This window comes from Phycodurus eques, chromosome 1 (assembly GCF_024500275.1).
Source record: "Phycodurus eques isolate BA_2022a chromosome 1, UOR_Pequ_1.1, whole genome shotgun sequence".
Lineage (NCBI taxonomy): Eukaryota > Metazoa > Chordata > Actinopteri > Syngnathiformes > Syngnathidae > Phycodurus > Phycodurus eques.
Window position 1 is genome coordinate 22729091 of NC_084525.1, and position 18485 is coordinate 22747575.

At 41.9% G+C, this 18485-nt stretch overlaps 1 protein-coding gene across 4 annotated transcripts in view; it reads left to right on the forward strand.

The window, feature by feature from the left end:
- Positions 1–18485, forward strand: part of hecw2b (HECT, C2 and WW domain containing E3 ubiquitin protein ligase 2b) — a 42013-nt gene that overhangs the window by 15521 nt on the left and 8007 nt on the right. For 2 of the 4 annotated variants that reach the window (XM_061683164.1, XM_061683173.1), the window contains 14 exons: positions 1822–1986; positions 4402–4503; positions 7282–7432; positions 7526–7629; positions 7766–7890; positions 8900–9085; positions 9170–9322; positions 10450–10552; positions 10637–10733; positions 12556–12639; positions 12708–12817; positions 14670–14790; positions 14896–15009; positions 17078–17230. In XM_061683164.1, coding sequence (XP_061539148.1) covers positions 1822–1986; positions 4402–4503; positions 7282–7432; positions 7526–7629; positions 7766–7890; positions 8900–9085; positions 9170–9322; positions 10450–10552; positions 10637–10733; positions 12556–12639; positions 12708–12817; positions 14670–14790; positions 14896–15009; positions 17078–17230 — 1768 coding nt within the window. Of the gene's footprint in view, positions 1–1821; positions 1987–4401; positions 4504–7281; positions 7433–7525; positions 7630–7765; positions 7891–8899; positions 9086–9169; positions 9323–10449; positions 10553–10636; positions 10734–12555; positions 12640–12707; positions 12818–14669; positions 14791–14895; positions 15014–17077; positions 17231–18485 lie in introns of those variants that run through there. The other 2 variants (XM_061683183.1, XM_061683155.1) reach the window with 2 other exon arrangements.

An 18485-nucleotide genomic window follows, 5' to 3' on the forward strand; every position in this document is an offset into this window, starting at 1 on the left:
TTTTAGACAAAAGTTAAAACATCAATGACCTTTCGGGGCCATTCAAGGATTAGCCAGTGACATAAGTTTAGGTCAAATCAACATTACAACATGACAGAAATAATGGGTGCTAACTTACTGTAATTAAATTACTTTATTGCAATTAAATTAATTGTGAATACTGTCAATGACATGCTTACTCTAACTTTCTCACTGTTCCGGCTATATGGACGGGTGTTGTCCAGAGTTTGCGTCCGTTTAGCTTTTGCTTTTTTGTTTTGTTTTTCCCACGCTGCGTTGCTTGAACGTGGCATGCTCCTTGTGTACATACTTCAGGTACACGATCAAATATGTTGTGTTGAGGCATTTAGATGACATTCCCCACGGCGTTCTTCAGTTGTGCAGACTGCAAATAACTTACGTGTTATTTGTCTGAGACACCGCAAAATAGTTCGACACCGACGAGTTTTTTCACTTAGAAGATTGGAAAAAACTTTATTGGCCGTCAGATAGTTACAGTACTACGCCACAAGACACGTGACAAGGCTAAAAATAAACTAGCTTTTGGATTCATACGCAAAGGCAACGCGGAGTAAATATCTTTTGGGGAGCCGATCGATGACGTCATTGATCGGATCGGCGAATTATGACATGAAAGCCGATCGGCCGGTCAGCATAAAATGCTAATTATCGGCCAATACCGATCAGATCGGTGTAAAGTCTACTACTTTTGGTACAGTAACTTTCTTTTTTTATCAAGTCGTTCGCCTTTGAAAACAGATTTGGAACTAGTGAGGACATGCAATAACTATCCAAGACAACAATATACGAGAGGACAGAAAAGGGCAGGACAGGATGTGTGAAAATGAGCAAGGTATTGTGCTATTGACGAGTGGTGCGGTGGGATTCTTTTTTTTAGTGTCTAAACACCTGTAAGAACCTGTGAGTTATGTTGTTATAACCTGTGTAGTTGTTAGTGATTTGTTATGAAAAAGTTTATGTTTCAAGGCAAGCAGTTTTTGAAGATTAAAAGCCAAATATATTGAACTTAAATAGAAGTGAGAAAAAAGACACTGTCACATTATGCACCATTTGGAGCCTATCCTAGCTAACTGCGGGCAGGAGGCGGGGTACACCCTGAACTGGTCACCAGCCAATCGCAGGGCACATATAAACAAACAACAATTTGCACTCACATTCGCACCTACGGACAATTTAGAGTCTTCAATTAACCTCCCACGCATGTTTTTGGGATGTGGGAGGAAACCGGAGTACCCGGAGAAAGCCCACGCAGGCATGGGGAGAACATGCAAACACGATACAGACGAGCCTGGATTTGAACCCGGGTCCTCAGAACTGTTAGGGCAGATGTGCTAACCAGTCGTCCACCGTGCCACCCTCATGGTACACCAGCAAAAAAAAATTTACAAAACGTATGCATACTGAAATAATCTATATTTTTTTGCATTCAACTGAAAAATAAATTTAAAAAAAATAAAAATAATAAATAAATAAATAAATAAAGTTCAAATAAACTGGCCCATAGTTCACACTAAGTACATCTGTGCGTAAATTGAGACGAGATCATTATTATTTCCGTATCTATACTTTTTTGAATAATTTTTGTTTGCTGGTGTGCCATGAGATTTTTCTAATATAATATATATATAATAACTAAAATAAATATGTGGCTTGGCTCAATAAATAAATGTTGGGAACACTGGTCTCACTCGGAGGCAGCGATGTGTGCCATTCCTTTAGATCAAGAAGATGCCTAAATGGACTGCTGGGGAACTCTTGATTAGGATAACTAAGATGTCAACCGCTCTTTGTCTACTGCAGAGGCTGTCGGCCCAGATGTACAGGGAGAGGAGGAGGGGGAGGAGGATGAGCAAGGAGAGGTGTGGAAGAGACGCTCTGTGCGGGCCACCGAACTCGCAGCCCAGAACCAGGTGGCGTGCAGGGCCAGAGAGGGACTGAGCACGACGTTCACTGAGAGGGAGTCCGGTGAGCTGACTTGGAAAACAAAGACAAAGAATGATAACATTACATCTCATTTATTGGATTTGCAAGATAATTTTGGTTGGAAATGCCCAGGATGCCCTTTTTCAAGCTACTCTAAATGGTCTGAAACGCCTGGCAGATGAAACGGTTTAATATTCCATATGTAAATAAGCTTTGCTCTGATTTGATCGCTTTTCTTCTTAATTTGAGTATGGAAAACAGCTTTGCTCTGATTGGTCGTAGTCTATATCTCGGCAGCTTTCATCTGAATAGTTGGGTTTTAAGCAGAAGGTGCCATAAAAGTTGATAACTTTTTTTTAACTTGTGGCAGCTTAGTGTTTGAGTGACATCGCTTTTTGATCCTTCGATGTCGACTCGTCCTATCATTGCAGAGCAGAATTCACCAAGCGTTGGATTGTTCACCCACGGATCGGGAACGTGAGCTGGATTTAGAGCGTCGTGTGTCGGGGTAGTTTTACCCTACTGAAGTCGCAAAAGTAGTCATGATAGCTGCCAAAATGTGGGCAAAATCTGACTGGATACATATAGCTATTTCTCGATGCAGATGCACAAAATGGGCCCGAACACAGCACAATTCTGGTTCCGAAATGCTTGGGAATTTCTCCCCCCCCAAAAAACTCCTCTGAGGTTGCATGCGATGCAAAGTAAAAGTTATAGCTTTGCATAAGACACAGCTGCGTTTCCGTCTAGCCATTTTCTAAAGTTGAGTTGATTGGGTGGGTACCAACCATAAACAAGTGGGCAAGTGCTTGCATAATAACTTACTGTAAATAGCGTGTCTATGTAGCACTGACGCCTGAAACCGATTAGCTCCTTTTTCGTCTTTTTGCCTGGAATTAGCTATTGCTTACAATCGACAAACCGCATAGGTGTCAAACTTAAACCAGGTCACAGACTCATTTTGACTTATGTTGTAGACATAAAAAAATGGGGAAAAAATTGGATTTTGATGGAAGGGGACCTTTAAGGAAAAATACATAAATGAATATTTTAAGGCTATGTTGACAGTACACTATCCTCCCGGCGGTCACGGCTGCCCCGTTCATGAAAAATGCAGTGGTCTGTGGGATTTTTTCTTGATAGTCAAGGCTTGTTATGTTTTCTCACGGCCTATCATGGTATCCATGACAGTTCTTCGTCAGGAGCCGTTGCTTGTTCGATCTTTTTTTTTTGTTTGTTTTGTTTTTTTCCCCCTTTGTGCTGCAAGCCAAAATTTGTGTTACGAACAAGCATCAGGTTCGCCGTCATTGGAGTGAAGTGAAACGAAATTGTGTAATTAAGGTCCTGTAATGCCGTCCCATGCGGGCAAGTAAAGAGCTATCTAGTTTACATGGATCTATGCTTTTTATGCTTATCTGCATAAATATATGCATATTCCATTAAATTACCCTCCAACGAATTCCTATTAATTCAAGTTTCTATTTTGGAATATTTTCAAAATGCGCCATCTTAAATTCAGATGAAATTTTACCAGAAATGTTTTGGAAATATACCAAAAATTGGTGATGAGTCAAGTCCATCCACGTAACATGCAAAGTCCAAACACGTGGGGCCGGGAATTGAACCCCCGACCTCAGAACTGTGAGGCAGACGCTCTAACCAGTCGACCAGGTGCAACAATTAATCAGTTAATCGACAACAAATTAATAATCAAATTAATTGACAACTTGATAATCGATTAATCATTGAGAGACCTTTTTAACTTAAAATGATCCAAATCGGATTTGTGTAGTCCTCCATAAAAACGGACTGGATGTCTTTGTGTTAAATCAAAATAAAGACATTTTCAAACATCTGCTTTTATTTAGAAAACAATGATTAATTTTCTGACATCTTAAGGGCCAAACTACTGACTGAATCAGAATCAGTTTTTGTTTGTCTTTTCTGCACTGTCAATTTGCAATATAAAAAAGGACATTTTTTAAATAAAGGCATTGACATTAAAAATGTATTTCTTATCCAATTAATCGATTGATCAAAAAAATAATCAACAGATTGATTATTAAAATAATCGTTAGTTGCAGCCTTAATTGTAATGACACTAAATAGCATCAGTATGAGGTGTTACCTTCTGTCACAATATGAGATGGTCGAACTGTGAGAAACACTTGCCATGCAATTCTACATCATTGATTTGTATGAATGTGTGCGTGAATGGGTGAGACTTTGTAAAGTGCTTTGGGCACCGTATGTTGTGGCTAAAGCTCTATTTAAGTGCAATCTGCGTAGGAATAATGCATGGTTTTAAAATAGCTGGAGCACTGTTACCTGTAGGCCTGATTTTGTTTATGTAATATAAATGATGATCACAGTCGTCGTGTGTGTCTGTGTGCGTGTGCGTGTGTGTGTGTGTGTGTGTGTGTGCGCGTACGTGCATGTTTGTGTGGTGTCACAAAGGGGCCACAGCTCAGGTCAATGGCCACGTGTCTGTTCAGACGCTGCCGTCTGTACGCCATGACATCAGTCGCTACCAAAGAGTGGACGAGCCCCTCCCGCCGAGTGAGTGTTCTTCAGTGTTTTCCTCAAATGTTAGGTTGAAAAAATATACAGTGGAACCTCCAAGGTCAAACACAGTTGGTTCCAGGATGTTGCTTGACTTCTAACTTGTTTGGATTCGGAAACAATTTTTCCCACAAGAAATGACGGAAATACTGTAGCTAGCGCTGTATTGTGACAGACAAAACAATTAAATGCTCTTCCACTTGGCGGCAGAGTAAACAGTTGACCTGTGTATCAACCTGTTGCCATTCATACAGCAAATACGCCAAGTACATTTTATAATAATAAGATGAGATCATCATTATTGTGTGTGTGTGTGTTTGGTAGTGTGCAGTTATATTATTCCTATGTATTGTGATGACACAATAAAGGTTGGGATACACCAGTATAGGCAACATTTTAAGTCACTCTTAACCGTCATACGTGTTAACTTACTATTGATGAAGGCATAATGTGATTGTGATTAGCCCTGCAGATCCACACTCATCTAATTATATTTTAACATATTTTGGAATTGTCACTGGAGTGTTGAAAAAGGTGTAAAACATATTTTTGATAACAAGTGATGACACACAAAGTGATTATTTCCAGAAGTACTGGGAGTCCGTTTTGAATGTGAGACTGCTTTACGTCACATAACTTTCTAATGTTCATCTTCTCGAAACAATTTTTGGTGAGGTGGGTCTGTCTTTTGGCATAACTATTACAAAAAGCTTTGTAAAAAAAAAACAAAAAAAAAACTACCAAAGAAAAACACATCCAGATTTAATCCATTGATGCTCACTGAGGTCTTGCCAGAGACGACAGTTTGAACTCCAAAGTTTTGGAGGTTTTTACTCTATACAGTGTTCCATCGTTTTTTTTTGCGGTTAATGGGGACCAGAACCCCCCGTGAAAGGTGAAAAACCGCAAACTAGGATTTGCCCCCCGTCCCCTAGGAATTTTCGTGGATGTGTACGTGGGTACCAGAATGTTTAAAATATGGAAGCAGTATTTATACTTTACATATTTGAGACAAAGATTACAACAGTACATGTATTTACTTAAATCTTTAATTATAAAACATGATACAGTAATTAACATTTATTATAGAGTAATTAACATTAGAGAGAGGCTACAAGGCTTGTGTTGGTGGCGGAGGTTTGGCCTTTGTTCTGATCATATTAGTGTCCAAAACTCTTTTCCCTGCAATCAGCAATCCACAATGCCAATGCAGCTTCCATTTTCACAATTCTCTTATTACGTGGAGTTCCCACACGTTTCGCTTCCTTATTGAAGGTTATTGAAACAGTTTTGCGGATGTTTGCTTCCTCTTTCTTTATGTACCGCACTGTAGATTCATTCACGCCTTAATGGCGTTCCACAGACACATAAAAGTTTCACTTTTTCGCTGATGGTCATCATCATCTTCTTCCTCTTGGGCGCCGCGGAGGAAGCTTTCATAGGGGCACAGCGCTTCGGCGGCATTGTAAGGGCTTGCTTAACTAATCCAAAAAATTAGCGTTTAAACAAAAAAAGTTATTGCGAACACAACAGGGTGGACGAGACTGGCAAGACACAACAAGGGAAGATGCTGGGTGAGGCTGCGATGATGCGCAGCCAATCGGCTCACAGGATAAAACCACACGTGCTCTCATTGGTTGATGTCGCACCGGGAACCAATCACGCGCCTTGTATGAGTGCCTGTACAATTCAGGCATGTGCAGGCATGTACAAAGCCTCTGAGTCAACTCATCTCTTTGTTTGGCATGCAGGGAAACCTTCTCTCACCCGCATCAACATGAAACAACGCGTCTTTCCTCAACATGGCTGCCGATATGGCTGTATTTTTTTATGAATATCTTGGAAAAACCCGCGAAGCACTGAAGCTGCAAAACGTGAAGCGCAAAGTGGCGAGGGAACACTGTATTTCCCTGAAAATGTTAAGGTTACAGTATATGACAGGGACACTTTAGAGGTTCCACTGCACAACATTGGCTTCTCTACTCAAAAAAAGTTAAGGATATTTTGAGTGAAATTTCAGGATTAATCTAAAATGTACTCTAACCTTCTCAGGTGAACTTAATTTGACATTCTCTAAACGTTTGAATGCACATGTCCAACTGTTCATTGTTTTAGTCCTTTTCACACAACTTGCTGTCCTTTAAGGAGCTAAACAGCAGAATTTACTCCAGGTGTTTAATCCACGAAAAGGACTAAAGATGTCCACTTCTATGCCTTTCTGTGACTCTTCCAGTCTCTCTGTTGCAACCTGCTGATGACATTCTGAGCTCATTGGCCACTTTTTCTGAGAACATCCTGTTTTGAAACCTCCCATAGGCGAGATGCAGTTGATCAATTGTTAGGTGTTGTCGTGTTCAGATTATGTAAAAATGAACTGAAGATGGAATGAAGATGACTAACCAATTCTAATTGAACAAGGAAGATACTAGAAGATTCACAGAAAGACATACACTGTAAGTGGATGTCCGTGAAAATGTAGTGGTTGATTCATGGATCAAAAACCTGTTGCGAATGTGGCCATTCAGCTCCTTGTTGAAGAGAAAAAAAAAACAGGTTGTGCAAAAAGTACTGAAAGATTGAACAGTTGGGCATGTGCATTAAAGTGCATTTGTAAAGGTTAGAGTGAATTTTATGTTCATCCTGAATTTTCCTCCAAAAGGCCATTACCCTAACTTTTTGAGGGTAGTGTAAACAAACATTTGTGATAATTTGATCATATCAGAAGACGTACCAAAGCACAGCTCAGTCTAAATAGGGCATGTGTTTGCGTATTAGACTGGGAGGCGCGGATAGACAGCCACGGGAGGATCTTTTACGTGGACCACGTGAACAGAACCACCACCTGGCAACGGCCCACTGCCCCAGCTGCGCAGCAGACACTCCAGAGGTCCAGCTCCATCCAACAGATGGAGCAGCTGAACCGTAGGTAAAGACCACTGAACCCCTGAACGGCAACATCGCATGACTTAGCATTTCTTGTAGAGACTGTGACCACGGTGATGAACACACTCACCTTTAGGTATCAGAGCATCCGGCGGACGATAACCAATGACAGCAGAGCAGAGGAGGTGCCATCCAATGAGCAGCCAGCCGACGACACCGATCTCCACCCTTCCTTTCCAGGTTAACCAAAGTATAAGTACTCATTACATGTATTTTTCTTGTATTGTACAATCAGAACAATACAATAAACAATACCATACATTATTATATTGTCATTTACTGTATGTAGACCTTGTGTGTCTCTCACCTTTTGCAGAGCTGCGTCGAGACAGCAGTGCAGCCCAGTCCAGCTCCAGATCCCGCCTGTACCTGTTGCTCCAGTCTCCCAGCTCCAGGTTCCTCACCAGCCCCGACTTCTTCACTGTGCTGCATTCTAACCCTGTATGTGCAAACGGATGCTCTTTAAAATATTTTTCTGGACATTATACTCCCTCAAGCACAAATGTAACTCACACTCTGCTGCATAGTTTCTGTTGCACACCACACAAATTGAACCAAATCACATATGCAGGTAAGCAAGGAGAGATGTCATAGCAAAAGTGGAAGCAGGCCATCACCTTTTCAACAAGTTAATTAGTGGTGGTTGGGGGGGGGCGTCTCTTAAGAGTAGGAGCTGATTAAGTACAAGTAAAAGATGACTGAAATGTCCTTGAATACAAAAGTAAAAAAAATATTTTGTCAATTACTGTCCATACAACCGTACCCATTTTGATAATGTTGAAAAAAACCTTGTCCTTTTATTAACTTACTTTGTGCTCATACTGAAAAGAAGAAAACAATGTTGCATGTTGTTGTTTAAGAGCTCGCTTGCGTTGGCTGGACTTTCATGCCATCAGAAAGTGTTCCCCTGGCTTTGCTTACATTGTGATCGTAGTAACAAAAAAAAAATGCGAAATTAGCTAATGATGACAACTGAAAAATGCAGATTAGATGCCAGAAACTTGTCGTTTTTAGGCTGGCACGAGACACAACGCATGCGCCACAAATCATTGGCTGGAGAATTTCTCGTCGTAATTAATGCTTTCCGGATCCATATCGCTGATGATTTTTTTGCTTTATAAGACTCCCAAGATCTCAATCAATGAAGATCTCAACCACGGTTGACTTTATCTCTCTCTATTTACATATTTTTTTCAATAATTCTGTTACGCTTGAAAAAATTAACCAGCCTATTCTGACAGAGCAAGGAGTAGAAAGTATAGCTACAGGTATCTGTTTTAAAATGTTACAAGTGAGAGATAAAAGTCATCAGAAAAATAAATACTGTAGCAAAGTGCAGATATAGAACCTGAAAAATCTATTAAAGTACTTTTCACCACTGCATAACAACCGACCTTCATTTGGCAATTTCGTCTTAACTTATGCGCCCTCTCTTTTACCTTTCTGTCAGAGTGCCTACCGCATGTTCACCACCAACACATGCTTGAAACACATGATCAGTAAGGTGCGCCGGGACACGCACCACTATGAGCGCTACCAGCACAACAGGGACCTGGTGGCCTTCCTCAACATGTTTGCCAACAAACAGCTGGAATTGCCTCGAGGCTGGGAGATGAAGCACGACCACACCGGAAAGGTGGGCCCTCATCACCATCATCATCATCGCTTGCGTTGTCTTGGTATATAAAAATGAGATAACCAGAACTGTGTTGTCGAACAGCCTTTCTTTGTGGACCACAATAGTCGAGCGACCACCTTCATTGACCCTCGGCTGCCCCTGCAGAGCTGTCGACCGCCGAGCCTCTTGACTCACCGCCAACACCTGACCCGCCAACGCAGCCATAGCGCTGGTGAAGTCAGCCCACGACGCCTCGTAAGTCCCGTAGAACAGTGATCTGCAACTGTCGTCACTCGGGGACCCACATTTTCCTATTGTCGCTAAGTCGCTACCCACTTTTATTTGTTCATTTAACCTTTATTGATCCAGGTAAGGCAATCCTCATTTGCAAAGCCAACCTGGCATAGTATAGTTGTGTGTGTGTGTGTGGTTAGAAATGTAGTTACAAAAAGTAATAGTTAGGAACAATAAAGAAAATGTATTGTTCAGAAATGGCCTTTGAAAATGTGTATGTGTCGTTTTAATCATAATGCTTACATGATCAAAGTACCTTTTCAGAGCACTTTATGAACCCTGACATACATACATATATCCTTCTTCTGTACCGCTTTATCCTCACAAGGGTCGCGGGCATGCTGGAGCCTATCCCAGCTATCTTCGGGTGAGAGGTGGGGTACACTCTGAACTGGTTGCCGGCCAATTGCAGGGCACATATAAACAAACAACCATTTGCACACACATTCACACTAAAGGGCAATTTAGGGTCTTCAATCAACTTACCATGCATGTTTTTGGGATGTGGGAGGAAACCGGAGCACCCGGAGAAAACCCACGAAGGTACGGGGAGAACATGCAAACTCCGCAAAGGCGGGACCAGGATTTGAACCCCGGTCCTCAGAACTGTGAGGCAGATGTGCTAACCAGCCGCTCACCGTTCCACACAGCCTGACATACAGTTTGGGTCACTTTTGACCTTTTTTAGACATTTGAGAGCAATAACAAAAATACCCTACATGTCATTCTTTCACATTGACATTTGATGACTTTTCCTAAAGTGACCCATCATACACCAACATGACAATATGTTAAAATGTCATTATTTTTGTACAGGTGCTACAAAGTTTTACACTGAGGCTATTCTGTGTCAAATTTGATCTTTGTATACAAAGTGGATTTTAGATTTACCAGTGTGTGTTAAATGAAGGAAAATGGGAGGACTACCACCCACCACCACATTTGCACAGGTTCCCACAAAAACATGCACCTGTTTGTTTTTGAAGGATCACGGTTGAGTCAAAATTGACACGCAATATACTATCTGTGCATGGTAAATAAACAGTATATAAGAGTTAAGACCAAGCTGAAACTAACCCACTCTGCAGATGGGCGAAGAGTCCCGTCATGCCGGGCCACCCATCTTGCCGAGGCCCTCGAGCACCTTCACATCTGCCAGCAGGGGCCAGGGTGCAGATGCTGTGCCAGTAGGTCAGTATGCATGCAGGTGGCATGATTAACAATTTAAAAAGGTGTTTGTACTGACTTGTTTTGCACATTTTTGTCCTCCTGTAGCGTACAATGACAAGATTGTGGCTTTTCTCCGGCAACCCAACATCTTTGAAATTTTACAGGAGAGGCAGCCAGATTTCCACCGGAACCATTCACTCAGGTGAACCAACACTGTGTAGTAAGTGTAGTCAATGTAAGTGAGGAAGTTTACTGTTTATGAACCAGTATAAATAGGTCGGTAGGTTAGTAGGTAGATCCATTGGCTGTTTCTGGTGGCCACACAGGGAGGGATTGCTAGGGGATGCCCCCGCCCCATCAAATAAAAATGCTCTGTCTATTTCGTAAAGGTAGACTTGTCAATTATTTTGGGCGTTTGTATGGGTTATTTGTGCCCCATTGTGGAGCCTTCCTCTCTAGGACTACTTGGAGAGCTGCATGGTGACACAGTCTCTCAGTAAATGCACGTGTTCGAGTGAATGTGCATCTCAGATCTTACGCTGAACCAAAAACCAATCTTTTCAGCATATCTTTACAAATAAACTGATATTAGTGATTCAATACAGTGAAAAGAGCTGTCATTCCTATCCCTAATGCACAGTGAAAACCAACAGGGTGGTCATACTAAACAGAATACACTTATTCACGGTACAAACAAAATGTTTGCTCAACACAAGTAAGTAAAACACGGTCTAGCTCACCGTCTTTGTTCTAGTAAAACACTTAGAAAATCGGCCTGTTTTTGTGCCGATATTGCCCCTTCCCGACCAACCACATGGAACGCCAGACAATCTTGAGTCTTATAAGATTAGCCTATAAAATAGTCCTTAGGTCTGAGGTGTGGTTAGGAGTGGATTTGTCCCCATTTTAGGGTCCGAAACAGGTTGGGGTCGACAATCTTAACTAATGAACATGTTAAATATTTACAACCAAAAGTCTTCATGTGAATGGGGGAAAATCAACTTCTCCCGAGATGTGACGCTGTGAATGTTGACGTGGAACGGAACATGACATCGGCGCGTATCCAGAAGTGTTTCTTCTTCGGTTTTGTGAGATCACGCGAGACTTCGAGATCACTGCTACAAACAGAATCTTGCTGTGTGTGGTCTGCTGTGTTGAGATTCTCGAAGCACACCACAAACATGATGACCAAAAATCTTGAAAAAAAAATCTTTTAAAAGTGGAAAAATCTTTGCGTACCAGGCCTGAGTGTTGGCTGGGCTTGAGGTTTACGGTCACATCAAATGCATCCAAGCATGCTTTTATGTATCTTGCTTGGTATACTGGGGCACTGTCATGCTGCATCAGAAAAGGTCTTTGCACAAAGTTGGATGCATGCTATTGTCTAAAACAGTGTTACCCAAAAGTTTAATTATGTACCTTATTCGATCTAGTAAAAAACATTAAATTCTTCTGCCTTTCACGAAATGGTTGCTGGCATGAATAGATGACCAAAGATACACTATTTGTAGCAAATGTATAATTTTCTAAATATCCATCCATGGATTTTCTGTACCGCTTATCCTCACTAGGGTGGCGGGCGTGCTGGAGCCTATCCCAGCTTATAAACACATATAAACAACCAACCATTTGCACTCACATTCACACCTATGGGCAATTTAGAGTCGCCAATTAACCTACCATGCATGTTTTTGGGATGTGTGAGGAAACCGGAGTACCTGGAGAAAACCCACGCAGGCACAGGCAGACCATGCAAACTCCACACAGGCCGGGATTTGAACTCCAGTTCTCAGAACTGTGAGGCAGATGTGCTAACCAGTCACCCACCGTGCTGCCATTTTCTAAACAATTACGTACAATTGGATAATTTCTTTCAGCAGCACACCTGATGATTTCTCACGCTACACTAATGTTCTGCGGCACAGTGGTTGGTAATCAATGGTCTACAATGTCTGTCGAGATTCAATGGGAAAGCCCAAAGATGTTTGTTCATGCAGTGTATTTTCATGTTTTCATGACAACAGGGAGAAGGTCCAGCTGATACGTACAGATGGAGCATCAGGATTGGCGCGGCTGTCAGGAGACGCCGACCTTGTTATTTTGCTAAGGTGAGCCCTTATTCAATGTAATCCATGTCTGTCTGCTTGTTGGTTTACTGTTTTTCTCTACTCTGCAGTCTATTTGAGGAGGAAGTCATGTCCTATGTGCCTCCTCATGCCTTACTATACCCCAGCTACTGCCAGTCACCTCGAGGCTCTCCTGTCTCCTCCCCACAAAACTCACCCGGTAACATTATGTCTTCATGTAAAAAAAAATATATGTCAGCATTTTAGTGTATCAAGTGGTTTACACAAGTACCACACGCAACACTTACAGTACTACTAACATTCGCAGCAATGCTAGCGCTGTCCAGTCTGGTTTACGATTACTTTGTCAAAAGATGAATATGAGACAAGAGATCAACATTTCAGAAGACTACGTTGAAGTGTAACTAACATGAACACTTGAGAGCTGTCAATGTGTGAAAAACAAGCAATTGTTGAATCAGTCAGTCCCATGGCACAGATATTGAACATAGCTTATACAACCTTTTGGAATGTCCTGTGGAAAGAAACCAGTCGGGAAGTAACAGTTGTAAAATGAGATGAGAGTCAACGTTTTGAGAGTCATAAAGAAAGACCTCCAAACAACCATAAAGGATTGACCTTCTCCAAAGTGATAAGGCTTTACGAAAGCTCAGTGGAGGTAATGTGATGGCTTCTTCTGGGACGAACTCCTTAATCTTCATTGATGAACAACAAGCTGACAGCTGCAACATGAACTCCTAAGTCTATAGAAACATTTTGTCTGAGAAGTTAAAGAACGATGCAACCAAACTGACAAGATACTCACTGGCTAAAAAAAACTGACAAGAGTTCATCAGGGCCATAAAGGAGAAAAGCATAGTCAATCTCCAGACATAGACCCTATAGAAAATGCATTTTACATGCTAAATAGGTGACTAAAGGCCTGAATTACGAAAGGCTTGTGCAGGAAAAGTGGATGCAAACTTGATTCCGCTCATAAACAGATATGGAAGCTGATCTACTAATCTGGCACACCCAGGATTGGGTCTGTCAAATGCGCTAAAATGCCGCACTGTCCATTTTGCTTGTGAGAGCAGTAAATACTTGAGGCTTAATCTAGCACACACAATGTGATTTATAAAACCTGAGACGAGTTGCGCTGGCTCATTTTGCATCTTTCCATTATCCTGACATATCCGCTCTTGAACACTGAAATTTTGGAGTTTCTGCAAGATAAGGACTGACTTGGAGGCAGTCACAAGAAGGGGTCATGCCATGTTGCCTATGACAACTCCTTTCAACTGCATTTCCGTGCATCTGGGCCATTTCAGCGCACTGTGGTAATCTGTGCCGGCCTCTTCCAGAGCTGTATACAGGCTGGGCTGTCGCAGGTTTTAAATGCGTATCAATTGCATTTAAAACACCTAGGATGGGTACATACAATTTCCATTGTGGCAATGTCACGCACTCTGGACAAGTTCAGTCAAACCAAACATGGATTTTATGTGGTGGCTTTCTCAAAATTATTGCAGCAATTGATTTTCTGTAACTCAGTAATGTGTTTGTTTTCTTCTTCCATTATCACTTCCAATTCCATCACCGTATACTTCATTTTGTGCTTGTGGTGCTCTCCGGAATTTTCCTTGGTGAAAACCATCAGAGCTTCCTAAACCTCAAATTCCTCTTTTAAATACAGCAATCTTCACCACTTTTATACCTTGTGCGTGCTGTTAGAGTGAGTGTACCCGCAATTTACCAAACCTGGACTGTTGAGCTCGTCTCATATTCAACGTTTGATGTCAAACCCAAATGTTTTCAGTGTACAGAAAAATAATGGGATTAGCATCTTTGTTCCAATTCTTCTGGTGCACACCAAAACAATACAATACAATACAATACAGTAAAATACAATACAATCAGGGAAGGTGATCATGTTGCCATACAAAACTCCATAGTACAAGCCACTTGGTACTGCAACCAAATCATTTCCAAGTTGTAATCTCAGAATAAAAAAGATGCAGTGAATAAACAAGTCCAAGAAGTCACGAAGAAGCTTCTTTTCTGTTTTGTAGGTACTCAGAGAGCAAATGCCAGAGCTCCAGCACCCTATAAGAGAGACTTTGAAGCCAAACTACGCAACTTCTACAGAAAGCTGGAGACCAAAGGTTACGGCCAAGGACCAGCAAAGCTCAAGTGGGTGGTGCGAGTGAGTGAGTTAGTGAATGAGTGAGTGAGTAGTGAGTGTGTGTGTGTGTGTGTGTGTGTGTGCATAATTCACAAGACTTGTATGCACGTCAGGTTACTCATCCGCCGTGACCACCTGCTGGAAGATGCCTTCAATCAGATTACTTGCTACTCCCGCAAAGATCTACAGCGCAGCAAGCTGTATGTCAGCTTTGTAGGCGAGGAGGGGTGAGTAAGTAGCAGCGTGGCGCCGACAAGCATATTGTAACAAATGCGTGTTTCGTTCGTTCTTTCCAATTTCAATTGGCAATCAAAAATCAAAAGATGAAAAGGTGACTCATTGTTGGTTTTTTTGTATTTTGTTTAGATTTTTCAAATTTCAATTTGTGGTCAGGTTAAAAAGACAAAACGGAAAAACATGCCACAGTACTCTGAATTTGTTTTTCATATTTAATTGGTTGTGTTTACGTAACCCAGACGTTTGATAGTAAAGGGTAAATATAAAAGTAAAGATACATTAGCTTGTTAGCCGTGACAGTTACTCCAGACCTAGACTGCGATCCATCAGCCATATTACCCATTCATCGATTTTCTGTACCGCTTATCCCCACTCGGGTCACAGGTGTGCTGGAGCCTATCCCAGCTGCCTTTGTGTGAGAGGCGGGGTACACCCTGAACTGCTTGCCAGGCAATCGCAGGGCACATCAAAACAAACAACCATTCACACTTACATTCACAACTACAGACAATTTAGTCTTCAATGAACCTACCATGTGGGAGGAAACCAGAGTACCCAGAGAAAAACCCACACAGGCACGGGAAGAACATGTGAACTCCACACAGGAAGGCCAGAGCCCAAATTTGAACCCATGAACTCTGAGCTATATTAAATCAAGGAAATACATGTTTGAAGCGTAATTGTAATCGACTTCATTTGTTACATCTGATGCGGAAGATATCAGAATCAGAATCAGAATCATCTTTATTTGCCAAGTATGTCCACAACACACAAGGAATTTGTCTCCGGTAGTTGGAGCCGCTCTAGTACAACAGACAGTCAATTTACAGAACACTTTGGAGACATCAAGACATTGACAAAAAACAATTGTGCAAAAAGATGCAGAGTCCTCTAGCACTTAGAGCAGTTCGAACGACTAATATTGCAATAGTCCGGTGCAATGACCATTGTGCAAAGGGCGCTGAGACTTCAAGGAGTGTATGCGGTTTAAAGTGACGAGTAGTGCGATCATCTGGGACAATGTCGGTTGTGCAAATGTTACAGATACTCCTCAATCAGTGTGCAAATGGAGCAGATGCTACTCTGGCATGAGTGGCCAGTATATGCAAATAGTGCAGCATGGCGAGACAACTACAGTGAGTGCACGAGTAATACATAATTGGCCCCACAGAAATGTGACAACGAATTCAAGTCAAAAAATTGCCATCTTATTGTAATGGAATTATAGGTTAGGTGTTTAAGAAGTTGATCGCAAGAGGGAAGAAGCTGTTGGAATGTCTACTAGTTCTAGTTTGCGTTGATCGGTAGCGCCTACCTGAGGGAAGGAGCTGGAAGAGCCGGTGACCGGGGTGCGGACGGTCCGAGAGGATTTTGCACGCCCTTGTCTTAGTTCTGGCAGCGTGCAAGTCCTCAATGGTGGGTAGGGGGGTACCGACAATCCTTTCAGCAGTTTTGATTGTCCGTTGCAGTCGGCGTTTGCTCTCATTGCTGCTTGTCTGTCTGATAGCACAGTTGTTTTCAACTCATGGGCTAGTAGACAAGTCTCTAAATTGCCCGTAGGTGTGAATGTGAGTGCGAATGGTTGGTTGTTTGTATGTGCCCTGCGATTGGCTGGCAACCAGTTCAGGGTGTACCCCGCCTCCTGCCCGATGATAGCTGGGATAGGCTCCAGCACGCCCGTGACCCTAGTGAGGAGAAGCAGCTCAGAAAATGGATGGATGGGAAGGACTACTAGACATGGGTGCATTGGTGGTCTTGTAGACTTGGGGCAAATAACTTCAACAACATTATTTTTTATTCTTCTTTCAATCGTTGTACAATGATGTGTGAGGAACTCTGTCTGGCCATTTTCCATTTTGTAGTTTTGATTGCAGAAAATATGGCATTTTTTATACAAGATTTAAAATCAAAATAATCAGTCACACATTTTTGCAGTTTTTGATTCATGATTGCTGAACCCTATTTGCAAAAATGAATGACACACAAAATAGAAAAATAAATTAATCGGCGCCTTAAAAAAGCAGTCAGAAGATTTTAAAAGATGTGCTTTTTTTGCAGGTTGGACTATAGTGGACCTTCCCGAGAATTCTTCTTCCTGGTCTCAAGAGAACTGTTCAATCCTTACTATGGTCTCTTTGAATATTCTGCCAATGACACATACACAGTCCAGATCAGCCCCATGTCGGCCTTTGTGGACAATCACCATGAGTGGTGAGATTACACACAATGTCCATCTCTCAGACTGCGAGTATTACTCCAGTTCACTGAGTCACTTACAAGTAGTTGTGAAACTCTTCTTCATTTGTGTCTGCATGACTGTATTATACTGCCCTCTGATGGCCAAGTCGCACACACATTTGCATTTAATCTTTAAAGACCCAGTAAAGTTAGTTTCGTGTTTCTTTTTCTAAATTAAATATGTTTAAATTAAATATTTTATGTAGCCTAGCAAGCTAGTGCTAGCACTAATGTTTGTATGTAAACAATATGGCGTTCTGTCAATCATGCTTTAAAGCTTTGGTAAACTTTGGTTTGCGCGTGCAAATAAATGTTGACAACAGCGACCAAGTATGTTGATAACGGCAAGCACGGGAGGTGAAGCGCCTGTCAGAATACACAATCCTATCGATCGACGTCAAGGAGTGCTGTCGGAGAGTTGTCGTTGGTATGTCACACTACACGGAAGATACCCAAAAAAATCAAACGTGCTAAACTTTTCATTTTGGGGTCGTAGGCTATCGTAAGGCCAAATTGTTGGTCGTGGATTATGTCACACTACAAGAAGTTTCGTCGTTCCTGACAAAATATCGCCCGCGATAGCCAATCGGGCCGATGTCAGGGCTAAAATCCTGTAGTCTGATCTAGGGCTAAAATCCTGTAGTCTGATCTAGGCATAAAACGTAACCCAGATGATGTAACCAAGGCACCCAGCATGAGTCAGCCCTCCCACACTATATAAACACAAAGCGCCTCTATTCCATGCAGTGGCCAGTTGGCGCAATTGCCGCTTCTTTATTGATAATAACTTGGCCCATTTCTACCACTACAGCATGCAGTTAGCCATCAAATACTACATATACATCTTCCCCGAAGTGTTGTGAATGTGTTATGTGTTATTTGGGCTACAGTGTCTCTGCTGTGTACCCCCACAGGATGGGAAAATACAGGATGGGAAAATTGCCTCTCTGTGGCCCGTGAGAGCATATGCCTCGCTAGAAAGAAGCTGGGAGAGAAGGCACATATTTGATTGACAGCTAAAAGTTCCACGCTGCGGACTTTTCAGAGCATTCAGCAACACGCCCAAAGCGCCTGAAAGCTAAAAATTATTTCATATACCGTAATTTCTCGTGTATAATGCAAATTTTTTTCCCACCAAAAAAGTCAAAAATCAATGGTGCGCATTAAGGCCTCTTTATACTCCCGCACTCGTGCGCCCGACAACGCCCGCATTGCATCACGTGACCGA